The sequence below is a fragment of the Arvicanthis niloticus genome, chromosome X (genome assembly GCF_011762505.2).
Source record: "Arvicanthis niloticus isolate mArvNil1 chromosome X, mArvNil1.pat.X, whole genome shotgun sequence".
Lineage (NCBI taxonomy): Eukaryota > Metazoa > Chordata > Mammalia > Rodentia > Muridae > Arvicanthis > Arvicanthis niloticus.
This window is the reverse complement of record NC_047679.1, coordinates 112241626-112264230: the sequence shown is the minus strand read 5'-3', so window position 1 is coordinate 112264230 and position 22605 is coordinate 112241626. Positions and strand designations below refer to the sequence as shown.

Below are 22605 nucleotides of genomic sequence, written 5' to 3'. Positions count from 1 at the left end.
GCTGCTCAATGCAGAAACTCAATGCTGATCCTCCTCTCCAAGGCCCTACATCACATTTATAAATAAATAAAAAAAAAAAAAAATCCGTAAGTTCTGATTTCTAAAATGTGTAGAAACACTTCTCTTTTATGTACAAATCATTTTATAGAAATCCCAACAGGGCATCTTGAAACTCAGCATCCATATTACACTATTTATTTTTGCCTCAATAATGCTCTAGTAAGAGATCTTATTTCCAAGATTATAAACCCCCACTCAAAACAGTTTTTAGTTTCTTTTTTCTAACAGGCTCCCAAACCAGGACTTTTGTTTTCACATCACGTTATTTAAGGATTATCAACCATACAATACACCTAGTTAGGGCTTTCTCCATCTGGCTTTTATTTTCCTCATCTCCCTGCCAGTATCACAAAAGAAACACAGCTACAGAGAGGTATAGACAAAGCCATAATTTGGAAGTCTGTGATCTGTTCTTTTCTGAGACAGAACCTTAGGTAGCCAGGCTGGTCTTGAGCTTGCTAGGTGATGATCTTAAACTCCCGATCCCCTAAATGCTAGAATTACAGGTGTGTACTACTGTTTTTGAGTCTCACTAGGTAGCTCAAAGTTGGCTGTAAGTGTGTGATCCTCTTGCCTCTGGCTCCTGAGTGCTGGGATAACAGTTATGAGCCACTTTGCCTCCACCTCTCCCTCTCTACAGGAGAGTACATCTCAATATGTAGCTTTGTAGACTAGGGTGGCCTTCAATTCACAGAGGTCCACCTGTCCCTGCATCCCAAGTGCTGGGCTTAAAGGTGTGTGCCACCATGCCTGGCTCTCTGCTGTATTTTGACAAAAAGTCAGGTCTGATTGACTTCACCACATTGACCACATGAACAACATGTCTACCAGCGACATTTTCAAATGTAACTTTCCAAGTAATGGTACTTGATAGTTTTCATCTTCTGGATAAAGTCAACCATATGGTTGTCATACACTGGTTATGTCCACTCAGATCCTCATCTAAACAAGGTAAACAGAGAGGTAAATGAACTAGCACTTCACCTACACAACTGAAGACAATATACAAGGAGGAGGTTCTTCTTTTAAAAGGTAGATGTGGGTGGAGCTCAGTGGTTTAATTTGTTGCTTTTGCAGAGGACCCATGTTTCTTCCTCAGCACATGTGTCTGTCATATGACCCAAAGCTCTAGGAGTTCTGGCAACGTCTTCTGGACTCCTTGGGAACTGGAACCTCCCCCTCTCCCTCCCTCTCCCTGTCTCGCTCTCTCTCTCTCTCTCTCTCTCTCTCTCTCTCTCTCTCTCTCTCTCTCTCTCTCACACACACACACACACACACACATAGGCATGCAGGCACACATGTTCCTTTTTTTAAAACAAATATAGACCTGGTAGGTAAACCAGCCTAGGCATGTCTGTGCACATCTATAGTACCAGTACTTGGAGAGGTGGAGGCAGAAGAATCAGTACATCAGTCACCCTTGATTAATCTCTAACGAGACAGATGGCCTTGTCATTGAACTTGGCTAGGAAATAGTTACAGGGTATTGGTATGGCTTTCAGCACTTACTAGGGACTGTAGATTAAAACAAAAAGTAACTTTTCTTTTTTTTTTTTTGTTTAGGTTTTTTTGTTTTCCAAGACAGGGTTTCTCTGTGCAGCCCTGGCTGTCCTGGAACTCACTCTGTAGACCAGGCTGGCCTTGAACTCAGAAATCTGCCTGCCTCTGCCTCCCAAGTGCTGGGATTAAAGGTGTGTACCACCACTGCCCGGCTAAAAGTAAGTTTTCAACAGGTGTATTTAGCTAAAGAAAACCATATAATTCATTTTCATGTTTTTATTATAGTCTTTTAGTCAGGACTTAGTCATAGATTTTTAAATACACACACACACACACACACACACACGCCAGGTAGTTAGGATGTATAAGAAAGCATACTACTGTGTGTCCCAGCCATCTTTCCTTAAGAATACAGGATTAGAAGCTGTGTCCGAGAAAAGTGAAGTCCAGGAATCAAAACTTCGATTTCTGACCTGGGTAGGATCAAGCACAACAGATGTGTAAACGTTCCAGCAGCAAGCAGTCTGTGGAAAATGGAGTAACCTAAGTCTATGATGTGGAACAGCTGAATGACCTGTCACCTGTCAAATAATCTGTACTAGGAATTTCTATGTGTTCATTTTCAGAGTTACATATTGATTTGGAGGCAGTGGACTTGATTTAAGCCATGGGGATCTGCACTACGTATTAGAAGGATCAATAGAAAATGCAACTCTACTGTCTTTCGAAGGCTATTTCTCTCCATGATGACATCTTTATATTGTGAAACTCTGAACTGATCACTTCTGTTTAACCACAACCCTCCAGTCCATCTGTGTGTTGAGTATGTGCTTTGTTTGTTTTTTCACACCAGGGGACTGAAGTCAGGACTAGGAGTATGCTGAAACTAGTCTCTAGTCCCCTCCCATATCTGTTTATTGTCAAGCTATTAAATGTCCTAGGCACTGTATTTCACCTTGAAGTAAAGCAAGAGTGAAGGAAACATGGCAATATTGCTGTTACCAAAAAACCCTGATATACACTTTTACAAAACAGACACACAGACCTGAAATTCAGAACTCATTTATTGAATGAATAGTATATGCAAGAATACCATTAAAATGAAACTAATACTACAAACTACAATTTTGAAAATAAAGCCAATATAACAGGAACAAAATATACATAACATTGAGGAATGTTTGATTTTTGACCCATGATGCATTCCTTATCTTTACAATTAACTTAAATGTCTGTTAAAACAAAACTGTGCCTTGGTCTAACTTCAGTGCTTTTTCAAAAAGCAACAACATTCTACAACACTTTTGCTTTGAGATATTTGAGATTCCCACATTTGTTCAAGTACATAGATTCGATTCCATAGCAGATCTGTAGATCATGTTACTCTGTTAGTGTCTTGAGTCATGTGTACCAAGCAAGTACCAGCTCAAGTTTGAAAACTGCTTATCCTTGACATGAAATTTATTTCAGGTGTGGGCTTTAAACCAATGAGATGAAAGCAAACCCCCCCTCCCCCCAGGAACAAAGAGGTCTTATTAAAGTATAGAAACTCAAGTCTACCCTTCTACTCTAAAGAACATTTCTTACTAACAATTCTGGTAAGGCAATAAATGCTCCAGAATAATCTTCAGTATACGCTTGCAAAGATTACACGGTTTAATATTCAATAATGACAAAAGGAACAAAACAAATAAAGAAAAAACAAGAAAAAAAGACACATCAAAATTTCAGGCTAAAAATACGCATTAGACAGCAATGGCAGTATTTTTGGAAATAATGTAAATGCCATATATTTGCCAAATAATGTCATGCTTATTAAAACTACAGTTAAGGACTTAAGAGTTGTACAGTAAATACACTGCTGAGGTCTATTTATCTAAATCTTAATACCACAATGTGATTACTAGCCAGATGATGAAGCTGCTACTTGGGAACGTAAGTACTGTACAATTTTTACATTGTAAGGCACTTTTACTCAGCATAGAATGAAAACAGGAACAAAGAATCAAAATATTGAAAGTTTACAACCAAACGCGAGTGTTTAATGTGACTTCAGTTTACATTTCAACTTTAAATGAAAGTTATTTAGCCAATCACACCACAGTGAGAAAAACAGGTAGTTAGCCACTTATCTAACCAACCAAAAGGTAAAGTGCTTTTCTGGTTGCTAGTGGCAGAGAAAGGGCTGAAGAAATCCATACAAAATCATACATGTACTACATATCAAATCCATCAACTGACAGCTATAGTATTTGAAGTCCTTTATATAATTATTGACTGGCCATAATTACCCCTGGCACCTTCCATTTTTCTTTAAAAAAAATCATTACAGTAGTTGTCCAAAAATGAAGGAGCTCTATTTCTCCATGGGTAAGTTCTATGGCACGCAATGTAAAAATTACCTAGACACAGTGATTTAAAGATTTAAAAAATAATGGTTTTCAAGCTGTTATAAGGAAATAAAGTACAGATCCTTTGGGAAAAGTCACATCGCTTGGTAAACAAACTGAGATCTGTCCTTGCACTTCAAGTCATGATGAACCTTGAAAATTAATCACATACACATCATGGCATATTAAGAGCAAAAGGAGAAGACGCACAAGGCAATCCACTACTAAAGCTAGTTTCCTTCTAAAAGAACAAAAGATGGTTAAACTAAAGCAAGCATTGAGTCCCTTGATTTAAGGAAATGTGTAAATACACACCTTTTAACAAACATGATCTTAAGGGACTAGCAGTTTAAAAATTCAGTCAATAAGCACAGTGTCATTTTCCACCTGTTACATTTAAAAATGCTGTTCTACCAGCTACAGAATAGATCAATGTACAGTCAAGTTAGTACGTTATTTCTTATTTGCAAATCTGATTCATTGTGGTAGGTTAACTAATGATTTGGAACTTAGAATCCTTACCTTTCATACTGAGGTGCTATGGTAATATTAGGCAGACCGCAACTAAACTTTTTGGTTTTGCCATAAAGAAATATGTATATGTGCTTCAGCAGGTAAGTGGGATGTGTGTCACAAGCGAGAAACGCCAGTGGAAAGCCTTTCTAAAAATCTGGTAATGGAGAAAACACTTCTGAGCCCTCGAAGAAAAACAGGGCACAAAAGCTTATTCAATATGTAAGCAAACTGATGACTGAAAGCATTAAATAATGTTTCTAAAATAGTGGTCACAGAGTCAAAAATAAATACTGTTTTGCACAAAGATGGTTCCTTTTTAAAAAAAAAAAAAATTGCTAGCACATAAGACCTCTTTATATACGATGGGCCAATATGTGAAGTGTTCCACACAACAGGGCACTTGAGAGAAACTGATTTCAGACATGATGTCCAAAGTCCTTAGCGCACTGGTGACCTCTTTAATCTCAAAGAGGTTTAATCTGATGTTGCCAAATGTTATTTTGATCTTGATCCGATTCCATTAGTTTGCCAGATGCTCTTTGTACAGCACAGAGAGGTGTGCTGTCAAGAGTTTTGGCAGAAACACTGGGGCTCAGAGCTTATGATCACCAGTCGCCCAGAGTCTGTGCTGCTCAGTGAGAACAACTCTAAAAGGGACCAAAGGAAGGCTTCAGCACGCTTCTCAAAAGAAATGCTTAGAGCATGTGCTGCCGAAGCCAAGATCAAAAGAAGGTTCTCTTCATTTGTAGTTTCCATTGCTTGAGTATGAAAACAAGAAAAAGTCCCCAAATTACCAGGTGTTGCTACCAGAGGCATGTTTGCATGGTGAAGTACAACTTGCTTCTAGTTTCCTTTGATCTACTACACAAACTTAAACACTCAAAATAGTAGAACTTTGTTCAGTCCAGAAATACAGTTTACTTCATTCAATGTCTGTTTTAACTGTTGACAGTATACACAGAGCTAATAGTGTTTCGACTGCTTCCCAGAAACTGCAAACTACAGCTACGTAATATCAGAATGTCAAATCCGGCCGTCTACTGAAGGCTCAGAAAACTAACAAGGTGATTTTAGGCAGTTCAATGAAGGATCTAAGAGTCGGGCAGTAAAAAGTTACAAACCCTTTATTTTAGAAAAGAGTGGAAAAGAAGCACAGGAGTTAAGTTGTTTTATTTTCAGTTTTTTAACTTTCTCTCTGTCCCACGAACCTGTTTAAAAGATGATAAAAAATGTAAAATATGATGCTTAAGGTGATATAATCAACATATCATTATTGAGGAACAAGGGTATCTTACTGATACTATATTCTAACTATGTTTACTGATGAAGGAGATAGCTTGTTTATGGCTCTAAAACTGACCAGCCAAAGAAAAGCAGATACAACTCTACAGGGCTACATAATCCTAAGCATCCTGGTCCCACATTCGTAACTCCATAAAATAGGCTTAACATTTTTGCTGCAGCTCATCATTCTGTTTCAATGTGCATGGTATTCTGACAACAGAGCTTTAAATCAACTTCCATACCTAGTTTCCATTAAGCTGCTGCTGGGTTAGCTGCTGATCAATTGCTAATCTTCCACGGCTTTTACTCTCTCGCTCCTCGTCTTCTTCATCTCGCTCATCATTTCCACTATGGTTTTTACAATAGAGTCTACAGTGAAGAAAGACAAACATTTCAAAGTCCTTTTTCTAATCTTGATAAGAATATAATCCTATCATTACTAGCAGAGGTGATTGGTTCCCTTATAAGATACATGTTTGCTCCTTCATACTTAGTACCATAAGATATGTCATCAGGTATCTGCACCTGATGATAAGTCCACATGCTGGAAGGAGACAATGAACACCCAAAAGTGGTCCTCAGATCTCCACTTGTACACCATGCCACACACGTGCCCCCCCCCCCAACAAATAAATAGTAGACTTAACAAATTTCTTTTAAAACACAACTTTTGTAGATAGGAGGGCTTTTGTGAGTTCGAGGCCAGCCTGGGTTCCAGACTGAGACTGTGTTTTTAAAACAATTCAAAACAAAATCCAAAAGTCAACTTTGAGGTAAACAAATTAATCAAACGCCACAATTTTTTTTACATACATAATTTATAACTACACTTTGAGATACAGTTTTAAAACATATTTACTTTGTATTTGTCTCTGTGTGTATGTACACCCAAAAGCCAGAGAAGGGTACTGGATCCCCTCAAAGAGCACAAAGTGTTCTTAACTACCAAGCCATCTCTCTGGCCAAGGAATGTATTGAAGGTGCTTTCCACCAACCCCACTGGCCAGTGCTTTAATCCCCAAGACCCACATCGTAGAAGACAACAAATGAATGAATGAACGAGACAGACAGACAGACAGACACACACACACACACACACACACACACACACACACGAAGGGCATATCCTCTATACGTGGTTAATTTCTCCTTGTATTTTGATACAGCATTCCTCAAAGTCTTCTAATGCTGTCACATCATGCATGAGCTTCCTTGTCTTCCCTACAATCAGCTGTTCTCCCTGCATCTCTCACTTGGCCGTGTCTCTCTTCCTCTATACTGGACCTTCCAATTTCCCAATTTCCTTTCATGTCACAACACTGACCCTTTAATGACTGGATTGAAACAGACAGCTTTGTCAGCTGTACCATACTGTGGATTTGTCTACTGCCATTTTCTTTGGTTCTTTCTTACTCCATTTCATATAAACTAGGAATCAAATCTGAGTTTGCTCAGCTTCAGGTCCAGCTTTAGTCCATCAATCTGGAGGCACATGGTTTCCAATTTTCCCCTATCAATGATGCTATACTTGAATCATATCATTAATGTAGCAGTAACCAAGGCAGAGAGTGTCCTTGTATATGTAGATTCCTCCTTAAATATAAGCAAGTGGTCACTGGAGTGAATATTTTTGACACTGTGCTGTTCCAGCAAATTTTGATTTAGACAGATACACTGTGTATTTGAAATTCATGAGATTTTTTAAGATAAAATAATGTAGGTGGCTTTTGATAATTAGCTGTGGAAGGAAGAATACAACTTCAAGGCCTGACTAGAAAACTCAATGAGACCTGCCCCCCCCCCACCAAAAAAAATCATTGGTGCCGGAAAATGAAAAGGGGGGGGGGGTTAGGAATATATCTCAATGGTAGATTTATTTATCTAGCATATTCATGTTTAATCCCCAGAAACACACTCATGCACACACATGCAAATACTCAGAAAAGGTCATCTGAAGAAAATGTGGTACATGTGTTCAATAGTTCCACTTAGCCATCAAGAATACATTTGTATTGGCACAGGAAAATGGATGGCAGCAGAGGGCATCCTGTTAATTATGAAAAAGTGTGTGGAAGTTACGGGCTGGAAAAACAATGAAACTAAAAGGGGGATTATTAAGAATGGGGGACAAGCAGAAGAAAGTAACAGAGTTGAGTGTGATTAAAGTATATTATATGCATGCTGTAACAAAACCCATATATACAGTTAGTATATAGTAACAGAAAGGGGGAGAGAAAGATGATGATAGTGGGCTAACTCAAATCTGGTTTAAGGTATTTTTACAGTAGACAAAGAACAGTACCCTCTTGTGGTCAGTTCTGGATAAAAATAGGCATTTATTCCCCAAAGGTTTATAGCTTAACATTTGAATAGAATAGAAGGTAAGGATGAGCCTGGGATATTATAATAACTGAATACAAGCTATGTGAGGTTTTTTTGAGATGCAGTCTCATTATGGAACCAATTAGAACAAGCAGTCCTAGAGGCCAACCTAGAATTTGTACGTAGACTAGCTGACATCAGTGAGCTGTTTCCTGCCATCATAAATTTAGGACTTTTTTGTTTGTTTGTTCTGTTTCACCAAGACAGACTTATATAGCCCAGGTTGCCCTCAATTGTAGCTGAGGCTGACCCTGAACTCCTAATCCCCCAGCTTTTATATTCTGAGTGCTGGGCTAACACACATGCATCATTCTTTGCCCAGATTGTCAATCTAGTTTTGTTCATTATTTTCCTTCATGTTGTAAAACATTTAACAGCTTCTCAGAGAGTCTGCGACTCCTTCATGTATATTAATTAGTTTTAAACCATAGGTTCAGATATCCAGAGTGAGGACTCTAGGCAGCGCCATCATCTGTTAAGCATCTTCCCCCAAACATAGCCCCAGTCTAACTTAAGACTTTGAACCAAATTAAAGTTTACAGGAAAGGTAGAGAGGGAAGAGGAAACACAGTAAGAATATGGACAGTAAACAGGTAAGTATAGAATTTGGGAACTTTTCCAAGGAAGCTTACAAAGGAGGGGAGAGGTGGGAGTGATAGGGTGGGGACTGCCCTAAATGTTTACTGTTCTACAGAAGAACCATCATGGGGTCTGCCTCCCCCTGACTCCCTGTTCCCCATCTCTCGGGCATGTGCCACCATGCCCAACTTCCCTTGGGGGCAGGAGAGATGGCTAAGTGGTTAAGAGCACCAGCTATTGTTCAAGAGGACCTGAGTTCAATTCCCAGCACCCACAAGGCAGCTCACAACTGTCTGTGACTCCAGTTCCAGGAGATCTGATACCCTTACACAGATATACATGCAGTCAAAACACCAATGTCCATAAAATAAAAATAAATAATTAAAAAATGGCTGTTAAAGAAGGAAGGCTATATTTAAGTAATTCAGATGCTACTTCATTCAGAAATATTCCTTTGCATTTGCACCTATTTGGCTGTTTCTCTCCATAATCTATATGCACAAAGACACCCATGTGAAGTTAACAGTCTATCTGCAACAGATGTTGAAGGAATTTAAGAATAATAATATATATATGATTTAAAAAGTATGTTTTCTAAAGATTTATTATCTACAGTGTTCTGCCTGCATATAAGCCTGCACACCACAAGAGGGCAGCAGATCTCATTATACACGGTTGTAATCTACTGTGTGGTTGCTGAGTTGAATTGAACTCAGGACCTCTGGAAGAGCAGTTAGTGCTCTCAACCTCTGAGCCATCTCTCTAGCCCATAAGAAGTATATTTTACTGTGAGAAGTTTAAAGAACAATTTAAATTATCATGACCAAATACTTTTCAGAGGTGGCCACTGAAACATGATTTTTTTGCTTATTTGAGACAATAAGCTCTCTCTGAGCTCTCTCTGAGACCAGGCTCTCTCTGTAGCCTCATCTGACCTTGAGTTTGCTATACAGCAGAGGACGACCTTGAACTGCTAAACACCTGTTTCCACATTCAAAGTGCTATCTACACCCATTTGTATTCTGTGACTGAGACTGAATTCAGGGCCTTATGCACAAGTCTCCACTAACTAAGCCAACCAACCCCTGAAATATGATTTTCTGACAGCCAATAAGTTAATCTAAATGTCTAAAACAGGAGCCAATAAAAAGGTGATTAACCAATACAATGAAAAATCACACAACCATAAAACAGATGTAGAATTGTTAAACGTCTCAAATACAACAAATGGCAAACAGATTGTAACCAACTGCCTCCCACATCTGACATCTTTCCTCTGTGTGCCTTCCAATCCTGTTTAATTATGCTCTGATTACTGCTTAGGCAAAACAGTTAACATTTTTGGATCTGCTTAACATTATATTGGTTTTTACATTAATTTGGTGACTAGGTATCTTTCAATGCTAAGTCCTTTTACTGAGGAAGGTAATATAGTTCACTTGAGTGATTAGCAAAATGCAACTGTTTTTAAAGTTGGATAAAGTGTGTGCATGTGTACGCATGCACATAGGGAGAGGAAAAACACTTTTCCTTTACATTTTCAAACCAATTATGACTAGAATTGCCTTTTTCAAAGCATCTCATATTGTGCAATCTTGATGTGCTTTCATTCATTTTCCTGAGTTTATACTTGATTATTTTGCATTTTCTTAGTAGATAATATCAGTAATAAGATATTTATTTTATGTATTTATTATATATGCATTTATTATATATGTCTCTTTTTGTGGTTCTGGGAATGAAAGTTGTATTCTTGAGAGTTCTGGTCAACTGTGCTGTCGGTGAGGTACCTTCTAGCCCCTTTCTTGTTGCAAGAGCTAACTCTGCCAAGTACGTTGAAGATAATGTTGGTATTGGTACCTTTGTCTTGGTCCTAATCTCAATGAATATGTGTTCAGTCTAATTCTTCTATTAGGGATGAAAATGAGAATTGCTTCAAGTTTGATCCTCATTGCAGACCTACTGAATTCAAACATCTGTGGTAGGGCACAGGCATAGACAGTTGCAAAAAGTCCCAGTCTAAGTCTGGTAATTCTGAGGTCCAACCCTGGTTTGGGACCATTGCTTTCACTTCAACACTAAATAAACTATTTGTTGATTTCTCCTGGACATCTGTTATGATTCCCAACTTAGTAAAAGTGCCCTTGACACAATACTCTAAGATTCTGAGTTGACACTCAGAGTTATATAAACTGGCCTTTCATCATTTACCTGGGAGGTGGTAACATAGTTTTTCCTTACTAATTTATAATAGATCACATGAACACTTATTTTCGAATTTTAGTATCACGTTACAGAGTTGGGTTGGATGTTTATACTTTATATTGACTATATACAAAAATTTATACTGACTTTTATAATTCATATTGATGAGACAGGTAGGTACAGTTTGTTGATTTGAATTGTCTGTCATTACAGTTGAGCATGCCTTACACAATAAAGTAGAAGTCTTCCATTTCCTACTTTGTGTTAACTATATAATAATCTTCACAATATCTATTGCACGAGAGCCCCAAAAAATTGTTTCACTGAATGTTAGTTATTGTTTTACTGCATATTAACCTCATGAAAGTGTTTTACAAGTCTCAAAGGCACATCAAGTTCAGGAATTCCTATCCAATTACTCTGCATCTGATGGAAAGAATGGAGCCATTACAGATACACAGGTAAGTGGCAGACCCATTACAAAGAGTGATTTTCAGAATACACTCAGTCTCCCACTCTTATGTGAGGAGTGAAATTAAAACTTTACATACAACAACCAAGCACCTTAATCTGAGGACAACAGGTGGAACAGAAGCAAAAAGGAGACAAGAAGAATGAACAGGCTACTGATAGTGATCCGGGTGAGGACTCTTGATACTTGTGACTAGTGTGCAGTTGTGAAGGTAGACGCCAAATGTAAATTCCTTTAATGCCACCACCAAGGCAGATGTGTGTGAGTCAGAGGCCAGCAGGTGCTACATAGTGAGACCATGTCTTAAAAATAAAATAAAAACAAAGTCCTAAAGCTAGAGTTTCTCTCAGTGCCGGGGTGCTTACATGTCATACACACACCAGGACACCTGTACTCTTTATGTCTCAGCTCCAGCAAATTTTTTTTTTTTGGGGGGGGGGTTGAGACAGGGTTTCTCTGTGTAGCCCTGGCTGTCCTGGAACTCAGAAATCTGCTTGCCTCTGCCTCCTAAGTGCTGGGATTAAAGGCATGTGCCACCACTGCCAGGCTGCTCCAGAAAATTTTAAAGGCAAACTCAAACACTTTATACCATGAGTTAGGTTAGCTCCTTCATCTCCAATATTATAGCTGCTTGTAACTACTTCTAGGTGTTTATATAATTTATAATTGAGCACTGATTTTGTCTGGCCATTTAATTAAAAGGTAGAGAGCTGTTGGGAGAGCGCAATAAACTGTAAGCTTCATGAGGCCAGTCTTGTGAATAACCAGCTCCCAGTACAATGCGTACCACATTATTTCCAGATGAATGAACACTAACCCAGGGGCACACAGGAAGAAAAAAATGCTAGCTGTACATCTCACTCCTTATACAATAGCATTAGTAGTCTAAATTTGCCTGAAACATGATCAAAGAATAGAGATTTAAAACAACTAGTGTTCCCTTGGGAACTCCCAGAAACTGAACTACTAACCAAAGAGCAAGCACTGGCTAGACCTAGGCCCCTATACATATGTAACAGATGAATAGCTTGGTCTTCATGTGGGTCCCCCAACAACTGGAGCAGGGCTGTCCCTTAGCCTGTTGCCAACCTGCCTGCCTGTGAATCCTGCACCCCTAAATGGACTACCTTGTCTGGCCTCAGTAGGAAAGGATGCACCTAGTCCTGCAACAACTTGATGTATAGGATAGGGGTAGAGGGTAACACCAAGGTGGGCCTTCCCCTTCTAAGGGGGATGGGAGGAGGACTTACCTGAGGGGGTACTGGAAGGAGAGAAAGGACTGATATTGGGCTCTAAAGTGAATAAACAAATAAATTTAATAAAAAAAATAGTGTTATCTTTTTTTTTTTTTTTTTGGTTTTTCAAGACAGGGTTTCTCTGTGTAGCCCTGGCTGTCCTGGAACTCACTCTGTAGACCAGGCTGGCCTCGAACTCAGAAATCCGCCTGCCTCTGCCTCCCAAGTGCTGGGATCAAAGGCGTGTAGTATCCTTTTAAGGGCATTAATTTACTGATATGTTAAGGAAAATGGACACTTGTTATCTTACTTGTAAATTCCTCGTGACATATTTTCAATGTATTTTGCCTTGTCTTGTACTCCACAGTGGTAATGGTAGGTTTTAACACAGGCTTTTATTTCACATCCAATAGTAGCACCAGGCTGACTGCAAAGTGTACACTTCTGTTAAAAGAAAGAAAGACAGAATAATCAGAAGCAATACTTCACGGTTTAGGCAATCTTATGTACTCTAGTTTTAGCCAACTACTTGAGTTTACATAGAAAAGAGCAGTCAGGAGCTGGTGCAATAACCCAGGGGTTAAAAGTACTTGCCATTCTTACAGAGGATCAGAGTCCAGTTCCCAGCAACCATGCTGCAGAGCTCACAATACCTATAACTCCAGCTACCTGGTCTTCATAGGTTGCAGGCTGCTTGCAACTGCCTGTAGCTTTGGGTACCTGATATCTTCTTCCTGCCTTCAGTTACCCACATATATATGTGTGCATACAGGCAGACAAACATACCCATAAATGAAAATAAGTATTAAGAATAGAAAAAAAAGTAGCCATTTTCTGTAGCAAAAAATACACCAACAAAGTAAACTTATATAGCATATTATCAAAGCCGTGACACCATGTAATGTTGGACTTTAAATATAGAGGATACTCCTTAATTTTACTAGCACAAAAAGAATAATATTGTATATTTTAGTGGTTTGACTCCCTTTCCTTCCTGAAATTAGATCCTTTCCTATTATTATTGGAAAAAACTGAGAAAAGCAGGAAAGCAATTCGTGCACTAGAAGGCAGTTTACAGAATGGAGCAGGGAGACTGATGGGGCTGAAGCCTTTTCAGAGCTTCTCCTAAATAATGCTATGAGTACCAGGTGCCCACTGAAAAAGAGGATTCATGGTGCAGTAAGACCAGCAAGCAGGAGAATGTTTCATAGCCCTTCTCCAGGAAGTGATGCATAGTAAACAGCTTGCAAGTTTATTCAACTGCAGATACCCTTTTAGTATTGCAGTGGTGGAAGATTGTGAGGGTTTCTATTAGAGTATATGCATATATAGTATATTAGAGTATACACATATTTAGTATATTACAGTATGCACCCTAACCTTTAACAAAGCCATACAATTAGTTCATGAAGAGAACTAAAGTTTTATTCCATTCACTTCTGTTAAACAACACAGCACTGCTGTACAAGAGAATAAGGTGGTTTTCCTATTAGGTTTTAGTACTAGAGATTTCAGTTTCAAATTGATCAAAATTGACAACCAAATGACCTGAATCTAAAGAACAGATCATTTTCACTTTAAAATAGGAAGCTCCACAAAGAAGCAGTCATTTCTAGTGGAGCTGGACAAGGACCACAACCATCTGAAGCTCCCACATCAAAGACTTAAGAACTTCACAACAGGTGGAACAAATGGACCACCTCATCCAGGACAGCCATTATGGGCCTAATAGGTCCACATGGATGATACAGTGCTTCCTGTGCAATAGTATTATGGCTCCAAGAGGTGAGACTGAATCTGTTCATGTCCTTATGTATAATTCCTAGTTTACTTCTTTTTTAAAGTTATCTTACATTATGAGTGTTTTGACTGAATGTATATATGTATACTACATGAATACCTAGATGCCTTGGAACTAAAGTTACAGTTGATCACTGTGTGGATGCTGGGAGCTGATCTTGGGTCTTCTGTAAGAACAGCCAGTACTGTTAACTGTTAAGCCATTTCTCTAACCCTTTATTTAATTTTCTGATTTTTTTTTTATTCTCAATTAGGTTTATATGTGTCCATCTATGTGTGGAAACGTGCACACATGAGTACAGGTACCAGTAGAAATCAGAAAGGGTGGTTAGACCTGGAGCTAGAGTTATAGGGAGTCATGATAGGATGCTGGGAACCTAATTCAGGTCTTCTCCAAGACTAGTTAGTATGTTCTCTTAGGCCTTGAACTGTCTTTTAATATAACACACACACACACACACACACACACACACACACACACACTGATAATAAAACAGTAGAAGCAACAAGAACTGGAAGTACAGGGGACTTAAGTACTATACCTGGTAACTTGGTAACTGATTATTTTATTACCAGCCTGAAAATTTTCAAAAGCAAGAATCTCTATCAGTCTTACAGAGGATTCAAGTTTGGTTCAAGCATCCACATTGTGGTTTACAACCTCCTGTTACTCCAGCTATAGGGAATTTAATGCCCCTTTATGGCTTCTGCAGGCACATGCATAAACATGTATACATAGACACACATACAGAGAGAGAGCGAGTGCTAAGCCTAAAATCTATAAATGGAAAAGAAGCACATAAGACATTTCATAGGAAGACCATTGAAGCTTGCCATGTACCAGCTTAGCTTCAGGTTCAGAGAAAAGGTTCCTCAAAGGAACAAGGTAGAGAGAGACAGGGCAGGACACACGCACTCACATAGGCACAAAGCAACCCGCACACACACACACACACACACACACACACACACACACACACACACACACTGATAATAAAACAGTAGAAGCAACAAGAATTGGAAGTACAGGGGACTTAAGTACTATACCTGGTAACTTGGTAACTGATGAATCAGGGTAAGGACTGGTATTGTTACCAGCCTGAAAAATTTCAAAACCAAATTTGAAAAAAGATTTATATTCCACTGACCCTCTCTTGCAGTCACCAACTCTAAGACTGTACTTCTTAAAGGTAGTAACCAGTGGCCAGATTATATTTAAAACTATGAAGTACTTCATATTAACTTTTTTGATAATTGGATAAATAGGGGATGCACCCTAAATTTAAAGCAGAATCAAGAGTATCACAGCATGACACAAATACATATATTAAAACATCACAGACCATCCTTTTTCCTCGCTTAATCTCCTGAAGTACAGTTTTAATATCAAAATCTCCAAATTCTGCTCTTGATGTTGTTGTGAGCTGGACAGTGCCAGAAGAAAACAACTACAAAAGAAAAACACAAAACATCAGTATCGGGTAATCCTATAAGAAAAGATTAAACAGCATAATAACAAATTGTTACATTTCTGAGACTCCCAGAAACTTTGCCTAAATAATCAGTATCAACTCAAGTATTTTAAATATTTTCCTGTCTCATTACAATATAAACCAAAATGGAAACAATTAAAAACCCAACTAAGATTGCCAACTGGAGCTAAGATTAAATACCCTGCTTTAAAAACAAAGATTTCAATAATACCATTACTCTGTTTGCCTAACTATTTAATATTCCAGAAAATTTTGAAAAAGTTTCAATTGGCAAATTTCAACTAATGATACAATTAGAATACTTTCTGATCTGTTTCCAAAACAAATATATAACTAAAATCTACTCCATGGGTGTCCCTTAAGATACATATTTTGAAAAAGAAAATTCTGGGTAAATCTAAAATGCACTCTAGTCCAGAACTTCTGTTTATTTTTGGAGATTTTCTGAGGGGTTATTGTCTTAATTATTTTATTTTATTTCTATTATGTGACTCTTTACGTGGCTGGAGGTTAAAGAATTTGCAGTTGTCAGTTCCTTCTGACATCCAAGTCCTCGAGGCAGCAAATGCCTTTACCTGCCTGGGCCATTTCACAGGCCCAATTTATTTGGCTTTTGAGACAGTGTCTCACTATGGGTTATATAGTCTGGCCTTGAACTCAAACTTGAGACACTCTTTCTGTTCCAACTTCCAAAGTGTTGGAAGTGACTTCACACTTAAGTAAAAACTTCTTATATAAATAACTTTTCAAAATTAATCCTAAGTGAGATGAATAATTCAATATAATCTAGCTCAAAAGATCAATCAGGTCAGGATCTACAAGTGTAAAGATAAAAATCTCTCCAAGGAACTTTAGGATCTATTAGGAAAAATACATTTATAAATAACTGCAATACAGTGTGTTAAGTACCATAATAGTGATACTTATTAGGCATAAGTTGAAGCTCAAGACATTTATATATACATTAATAAATGGTTTTAATGATGATTATAAAGATGAACTTCTTATACTATAAATTAATTATAAAGTATTTCAGTATGGTAACTAATTATTGCTTCAACTCCTGTTTTTTATTTTTTTTTAAAGATTTTATTTATTTATTTTACATATATGAGTACACTGTAGTTATCTTCAAGCAAGCCAGAAGAGGGCGTCAGATCTAATTGCAGATGGTTGTGAGCCACCATGTGGTTGCTGGGAATTGAACTCAGGACCTCTGGAAGAGCAGTCAATGCTCTTAACCACTGAGCCATCTCTTCAGCCCCAAGTCCTGTTTTTTAAAAAGTCTGAAGTGTATTAAGATTTGGGGCACAGTGGTAGTGGCACATGCTTTTGATCTCAGCACTCAGGAGGCAGAGGCAAGCAGATCTCTGAGGTCAAGGCCAGACTAGTCAAGTTCCAGAGCAGTTCAGGGCTATAAGGAAAAACCCACTCTTGAAAAAAAAACTATCTCAGAGCATAATATGTTACCTGTGATGGTTTGTATTCATTGCCAATTTGACACAATCTGTAATCACCTTGGAGACAAATTTCTAGGCATGTCTGTTAGGGAATTTCTAGATTAGGCTTAGGTGAGGGGACATATCCTAAATGTGGGTGGCATCAACTCATGGGCTGGGATCCCAAACTGAGGAAGAGAAGCAACCTGAGCACACACAGTCACTGTCCTCGGCTTCTTGCCTGTAGATACAGCATGAGCAGCTGCTTCAGGCTCCTGCCATAGCACCTCACTTCCCCATCACCATAGACAGACGTCCCCACAGTATAAGCCAAACAAGTCCACCTATTCTCTTTCCCACACTCCAGTTTCTTTTTTGACTTTTTGTCTTTTGAGACAGGGTCTCACTAATGAGGCTCTGGCTGGCCTTCAACACCAAGACCTGCCTGCCTCTACTTCTGTAGTGCTGGGATTAAAGGCATGTATACCACCTCACTCCTCCCAAACCCATCCTTTCTTAAGTTGCTCAAGTGTTTTGTACCTCACTATACTTCACTACGAAAAGCCCTAAAACAATGTTTAAAGCAAATGTACCATATTAGATTACCAGCTAAATGATTTTTTAAAAAATACGTAAGAAAACCATGCCTACCATGCACTTGTAATGCGCAGCTGCCTTCTTGGCATTAAATATATGCAATTTCCCTCTCGCTTCATTTTCTTCCTCCCCTACATGGCAAAACCCACATTTAGGCCTGGTGTCATTAGGGCTGCTCCTGTGCGGAGACCTATCTCGCTGTAATATAAAAGGAGGAAACACTTAGCAATGCATTCAAAGCTTATTTAATACTTCAGACAGTAAAACTTAACTGGAAACACAGTTCACATGAAACAATTCATTTTGCAACAAATGGGAGGAGTCCACTAGGCTTTACTTACGTAGGAACTACTTTCCATTTCATCTGTTCCATGGGAAGATGTGGATCTGCTGTCTTCCGCCAGACCTTTAAGGTTGGTTTTTCGTGGTCTTCCTTTGCGACTTTTCTTCTTAGTCTTTGGAGATGAGGGCTCCAGTTCATGCTCATTAAAACTTTCTTCTACATCAGCTGCTCAAAAAGAAAAAAAAAAAGCTTTAAACGGGTCAATCTTAACAATCAGCACTAGGTCCATGAGTCTGCGGGAACTAACTACACTTTTCACTAACATGAAATGGTTCCTAGAAACGAGGACACCTGGTATATGGTCTACTCAACAGGGCTCAATCCAATGTTTCAAATAACTGAATACAGACCTTTTGATTGTAACCACTATAACCTTATTTCTTTTGAGTCTGTAATTCTAAAAAAATGAGTTCTGTGATGCAGGTTGTTTGGCTTTTAAACATCATTAGGTTAATTATAGTAAAAGAATCTCACTTTTCAGTCACATTAACCACATCTCAAAAACTAATTAGCCACATCAGGCAAGTGGCAACAGTGACACCTGACCTGTCACCATCACTGCAGTTCGACTGGACAGCATGGATGTAAATAGTTCCACCATTATGAAAAGTGAATGAACAACTTCACCTTTAAAACCATCTATGACTGAGCTCATTGATCAAGTAATGAAACATGTCCCAAGTACAAAAGGAAGCTCTAACATAAACAAGAAAGGGCCATTTTGTGAGTTAGCTGTAAGCACTTTCATTAAACTCTTAGAAATACAACTACTTTTCCCATAAATAAGAAAACAATTCTACCATTAACAGAAAGTGTTTCTGGGCCCATGAGACAGCATAACAGTGCTTGCACCCAAGCTTGGTAACCTAAGTTTGATTCCCAGAACCAACATAACATTGTAAAGAAAGAAACAATATCCTGAAGTTGTCCCAAGCTCCACATGTGTTCTCTGGCACATACATGCATCATACATACACACAATAAACATTTTTAACCTCACTCTATAATGTATTTAGTATTCAAAATGCTATAAAAACCAAATATGAATTCACTTTCGGGCCAAACTATAAATGTTTTAGGCAAAACCGTCTGTTACATTGATTGGTTTTCCTTTAGCATGCTACTGACTATAACTCTAGAAACTAATTTTTCAATTGGAAATTATATCAGCTCCTATTCTCAGATGTCAATACCTTTCTTTAGGACATGCATTCACAATAGGAAAGGACATCTTAAATGGTGTATCTGAACACACATAAACTCAGGCATTATATAAGTATTAGATTTTAAAGCAGTTATACCAATTAGTCCCAAAGGGTGAGAAGAAGAGTACTGGAAACCAATTTTGAGGCCTGTGAAATAGTGATTCAGTAGGTAAAAGTGCTTGGTGTCAACCCTAACTACCTGAGTTCAATCTCTAGGAGCCACATGGTGGAAGGAGAGAACCAACACTCTATAAGTTGTCCTCTGACCTCCATGTGCACACTGTGGCATGTGCATGACCCCCCAAAACACACACACACACACACACACACACACACACACACACACACGAACGTATGCATAGTAAATGTATCAAAAAATTAAACTAATAGCTCCTTTGTTCTATTTGGTGGTTTAAATAAGCAACATGATGCTTTTCTAGCTGTAAGAATGGGGACTATTCATCTATTACTGATGAGAATATATCTAGTACAACTTTTATTCTATTTACTTAGAAAGATTTGCTCATTTTTATTCTATCATGAATGTATGTTTATTACATATGTGCCTGATGCTGAACGAAGTGAGAAGAGGGTACTGGAGCCCTTAGAACTGGAATTATAAACAATTATGATGCACCCCGTGGGTACTGGGAACCAAACTCAGTCTCTGTGCAACTGCAGCATTGCTCCAAACCTCTTTTAAACTTTTTTTTCTTTTGAGACAGGTTTGCCCTCTGTAGTCTGGGCTCACCTTGGACTTATGGCATTTCCCTTACTTTAATCCGAGTGCTGGGGCCATAGGTTCAAGTGACCATATCTGCAGCCTAAAAATTATCTCAAATTATCTTAAATAAACCACCTTTCATAATCATAGTTACTAGTAGCTACTCAAATGCTTAGTGGTTATAAATTCTGCTATCAAGTTACTTCCATAACATAGACTAATAATAATAAGCTAGACCTTGTTGCTATTACTAATACTCACCTTTTTAAAAGATTGATTTTTGTGTTTTTGTATGTGTACACATTCATGCTGGTTTCTACAGAAGCAAAAGAGGACCCATAAGAGCTGGAGTTACAGGAGTAGCCACGTGATGTGAATACTGGGGACTGTCTCTTCTGAAAGAGCAGCACATGCTCTTACCACTGAGCCATCTTTCCAGCTCCATGTTTATTAATTTAAAGCTTCTTTTGGAGTTGTATTTCTTTGTATTGTATGTATATGGATATTTTGCCTGAATATATGTATATGTACCATGTATGAACGCTGTCTGCAGAGCTAGAAGAAAGTGTGGGTATCTCTGGATTTGGAGTTACACTGACACGTGGGTGCTGGGTACTAAACCAAGGTCCTCTGGAAGACAATCCAGATCTCCCAACTGCTGAGCCATCTCTCTGGCCCCATGCTCACTATCTTTTAAATGTTGCTTTTAAAAGGAGTAAAAAGGGGCTAGAGAGATGGCTCAGTGGGTAAGATGCTTGTCATCAAGGCTGACAATCCGAGTTTAGCCCCTGTATGTACATACAAACCTGTGAATGCACAAACACAAACAAAAACCTGTAAAAATGCACAAAAGTAAAGTGAATAACTTAAAAAATTAAAATAAAGAATATAGCTTCTATCCAGACACACACACAGGAAAGCCACATAATGTGTAGGGCTTAACTAAGCATGGTGATAAATGCCCATAGTCCCGGCACTCAGGCTGAAAGGAGCAGGATACTAAGCTGGAGGTCAGCCCGGAATACATAGTAAGACCCTGTTTCAAAACAACACAACATGACAAAACAGATCAAACTTGATTTTGTTAACTCTTATCCATGTTTAGTGCATAAACTTCCCATTAAGAATAGAAAAGTAGGACTGGAGAGATGGCTCAGAGGTTAAGAGCACTGACTACTCTTCCCAAGGTCCTGAGTTCAATTCCCAGCAACCACATGGTGGCTCATCACTATCTGTAATGGGATCTGATACCCTTTTCTGGTGTGTCTAAAGACAGCTACAGTGTACTCATTATATATAATCATATATAATATAAAATAAATAAGTAAAATCTTTTAAAAAAAGAATAGAAAAGTAGGGTATAATTTTTATGAACCCTAGTCAATACCACACTAGATAATGCAAAGTAAGAACATCAGAGAAAATTCTACCTGTGCATGCTTGCCTGTATGTGTATAAAGATGGGTACACATCATTATACACATGTGGAAATCCACAGAATGTTTCACATCACCATCGAACCTTCATGAAAATTAGGGAGCTCAGGTGATAATGACATGCCCGTGTTGTATCAAAGACTGAAACAAACACATTGCTTCACTCCACATTGTTGAGCACTAAGGAGACTCTATATGTTCACAGGGTTTTTTTTAAATGAACTTAGAACTACCCCTATAGAGGGGCTAGAAAGATGGCTCAGTAGTTTAGATGACCTCTTGCAGAGGACTTGGGTTCAATTCCCAACATCCATATGGACATTCACGACTTCCCTAACTTCAGTGCCAGGGGCTCGAATGACTACTTTTTGCTTGTCTATGGGTAAGGATTCAGAGGCTCCAATGGTCTTTTTCTTCTGGCCTCCATGGGCACAAGACACACACATGTACATAGACGTGCATGCAGGTAAAACCCTCATATACACAAAATAAACCTAAAACTACGTAAAAGTTCATGTAAACAGTAAAGTCTTGGGGTGTAGCTCAGTGATAAAGCACTTGACTGGCATGTACAAGGCTCTGGGCTTAATGTCTAGCAGCATAAGAAAAGAGCCTATCAGGGGAACAAGCCACTCAACTCCCATCCAGTGTCCCCACACTTCTTTACAAGCAATCCTATTTAAGACTTACCTACAGTGTTTGCCTCCAAGTCATTCCTCAGTGGTTTATATCTCAATTTCTCTACCCAAAGCATTTTCTAAAATCACAAATGGCTCTATTGTCACTGAGCCTTTGGATGCTTTCTCAAGAATAAAACTAACCATTTAGTTTCCTCTGGGGCTATACTCCACCTCTATTCAATCCTATGTCTTTAACACTAAGCTGGCGTTCCTCCTTCTCTCTACACACGTCTCCTCTGCCTTTGCAGGCCCACCCTTCTGTATC

General features: G+C 38.5%; 1 protein-coding gene across 1 annotated transcript in view; it reads right to left on the bottom strand.

The window, feature by feature from the left end:
- Window positions 1–2606: 2606 nt before the first annotated feature.
- Phf6 (PHD finger protein 6) overlaps window positions 2607–22605 on the bottom strand; it is a 43930-nt gene continuing 23931 nt past the window's right edge. Inside the window, exons 6-11 of the mRNA XM_034485729.1 lie at window positions 18294–18460; window positions 18007–18150; window positions 15767–15871; window positions 12934–13067; window positions 5993–6119; window positions 2607–5674 (exon numbers count right to left, since the gene is read on the bottom strand). Of these exons, the coding sequence (XP_034341620.1) occupies window positions 5993–6119; window positions 12934–13067; window positions 15767–15871; window positions 18007–18150; window positions 18294–18460 (677 nt within the window). The 3' untranslated portion in view covers window positions 2607–5674. The remainder of the gene's footprint in view (window positions 5675–5992; window positions 6120–12933; window positions 13068–15766; window positions 15872–18006; window positions 18151–18293; window positions 18461–22605) is intronic.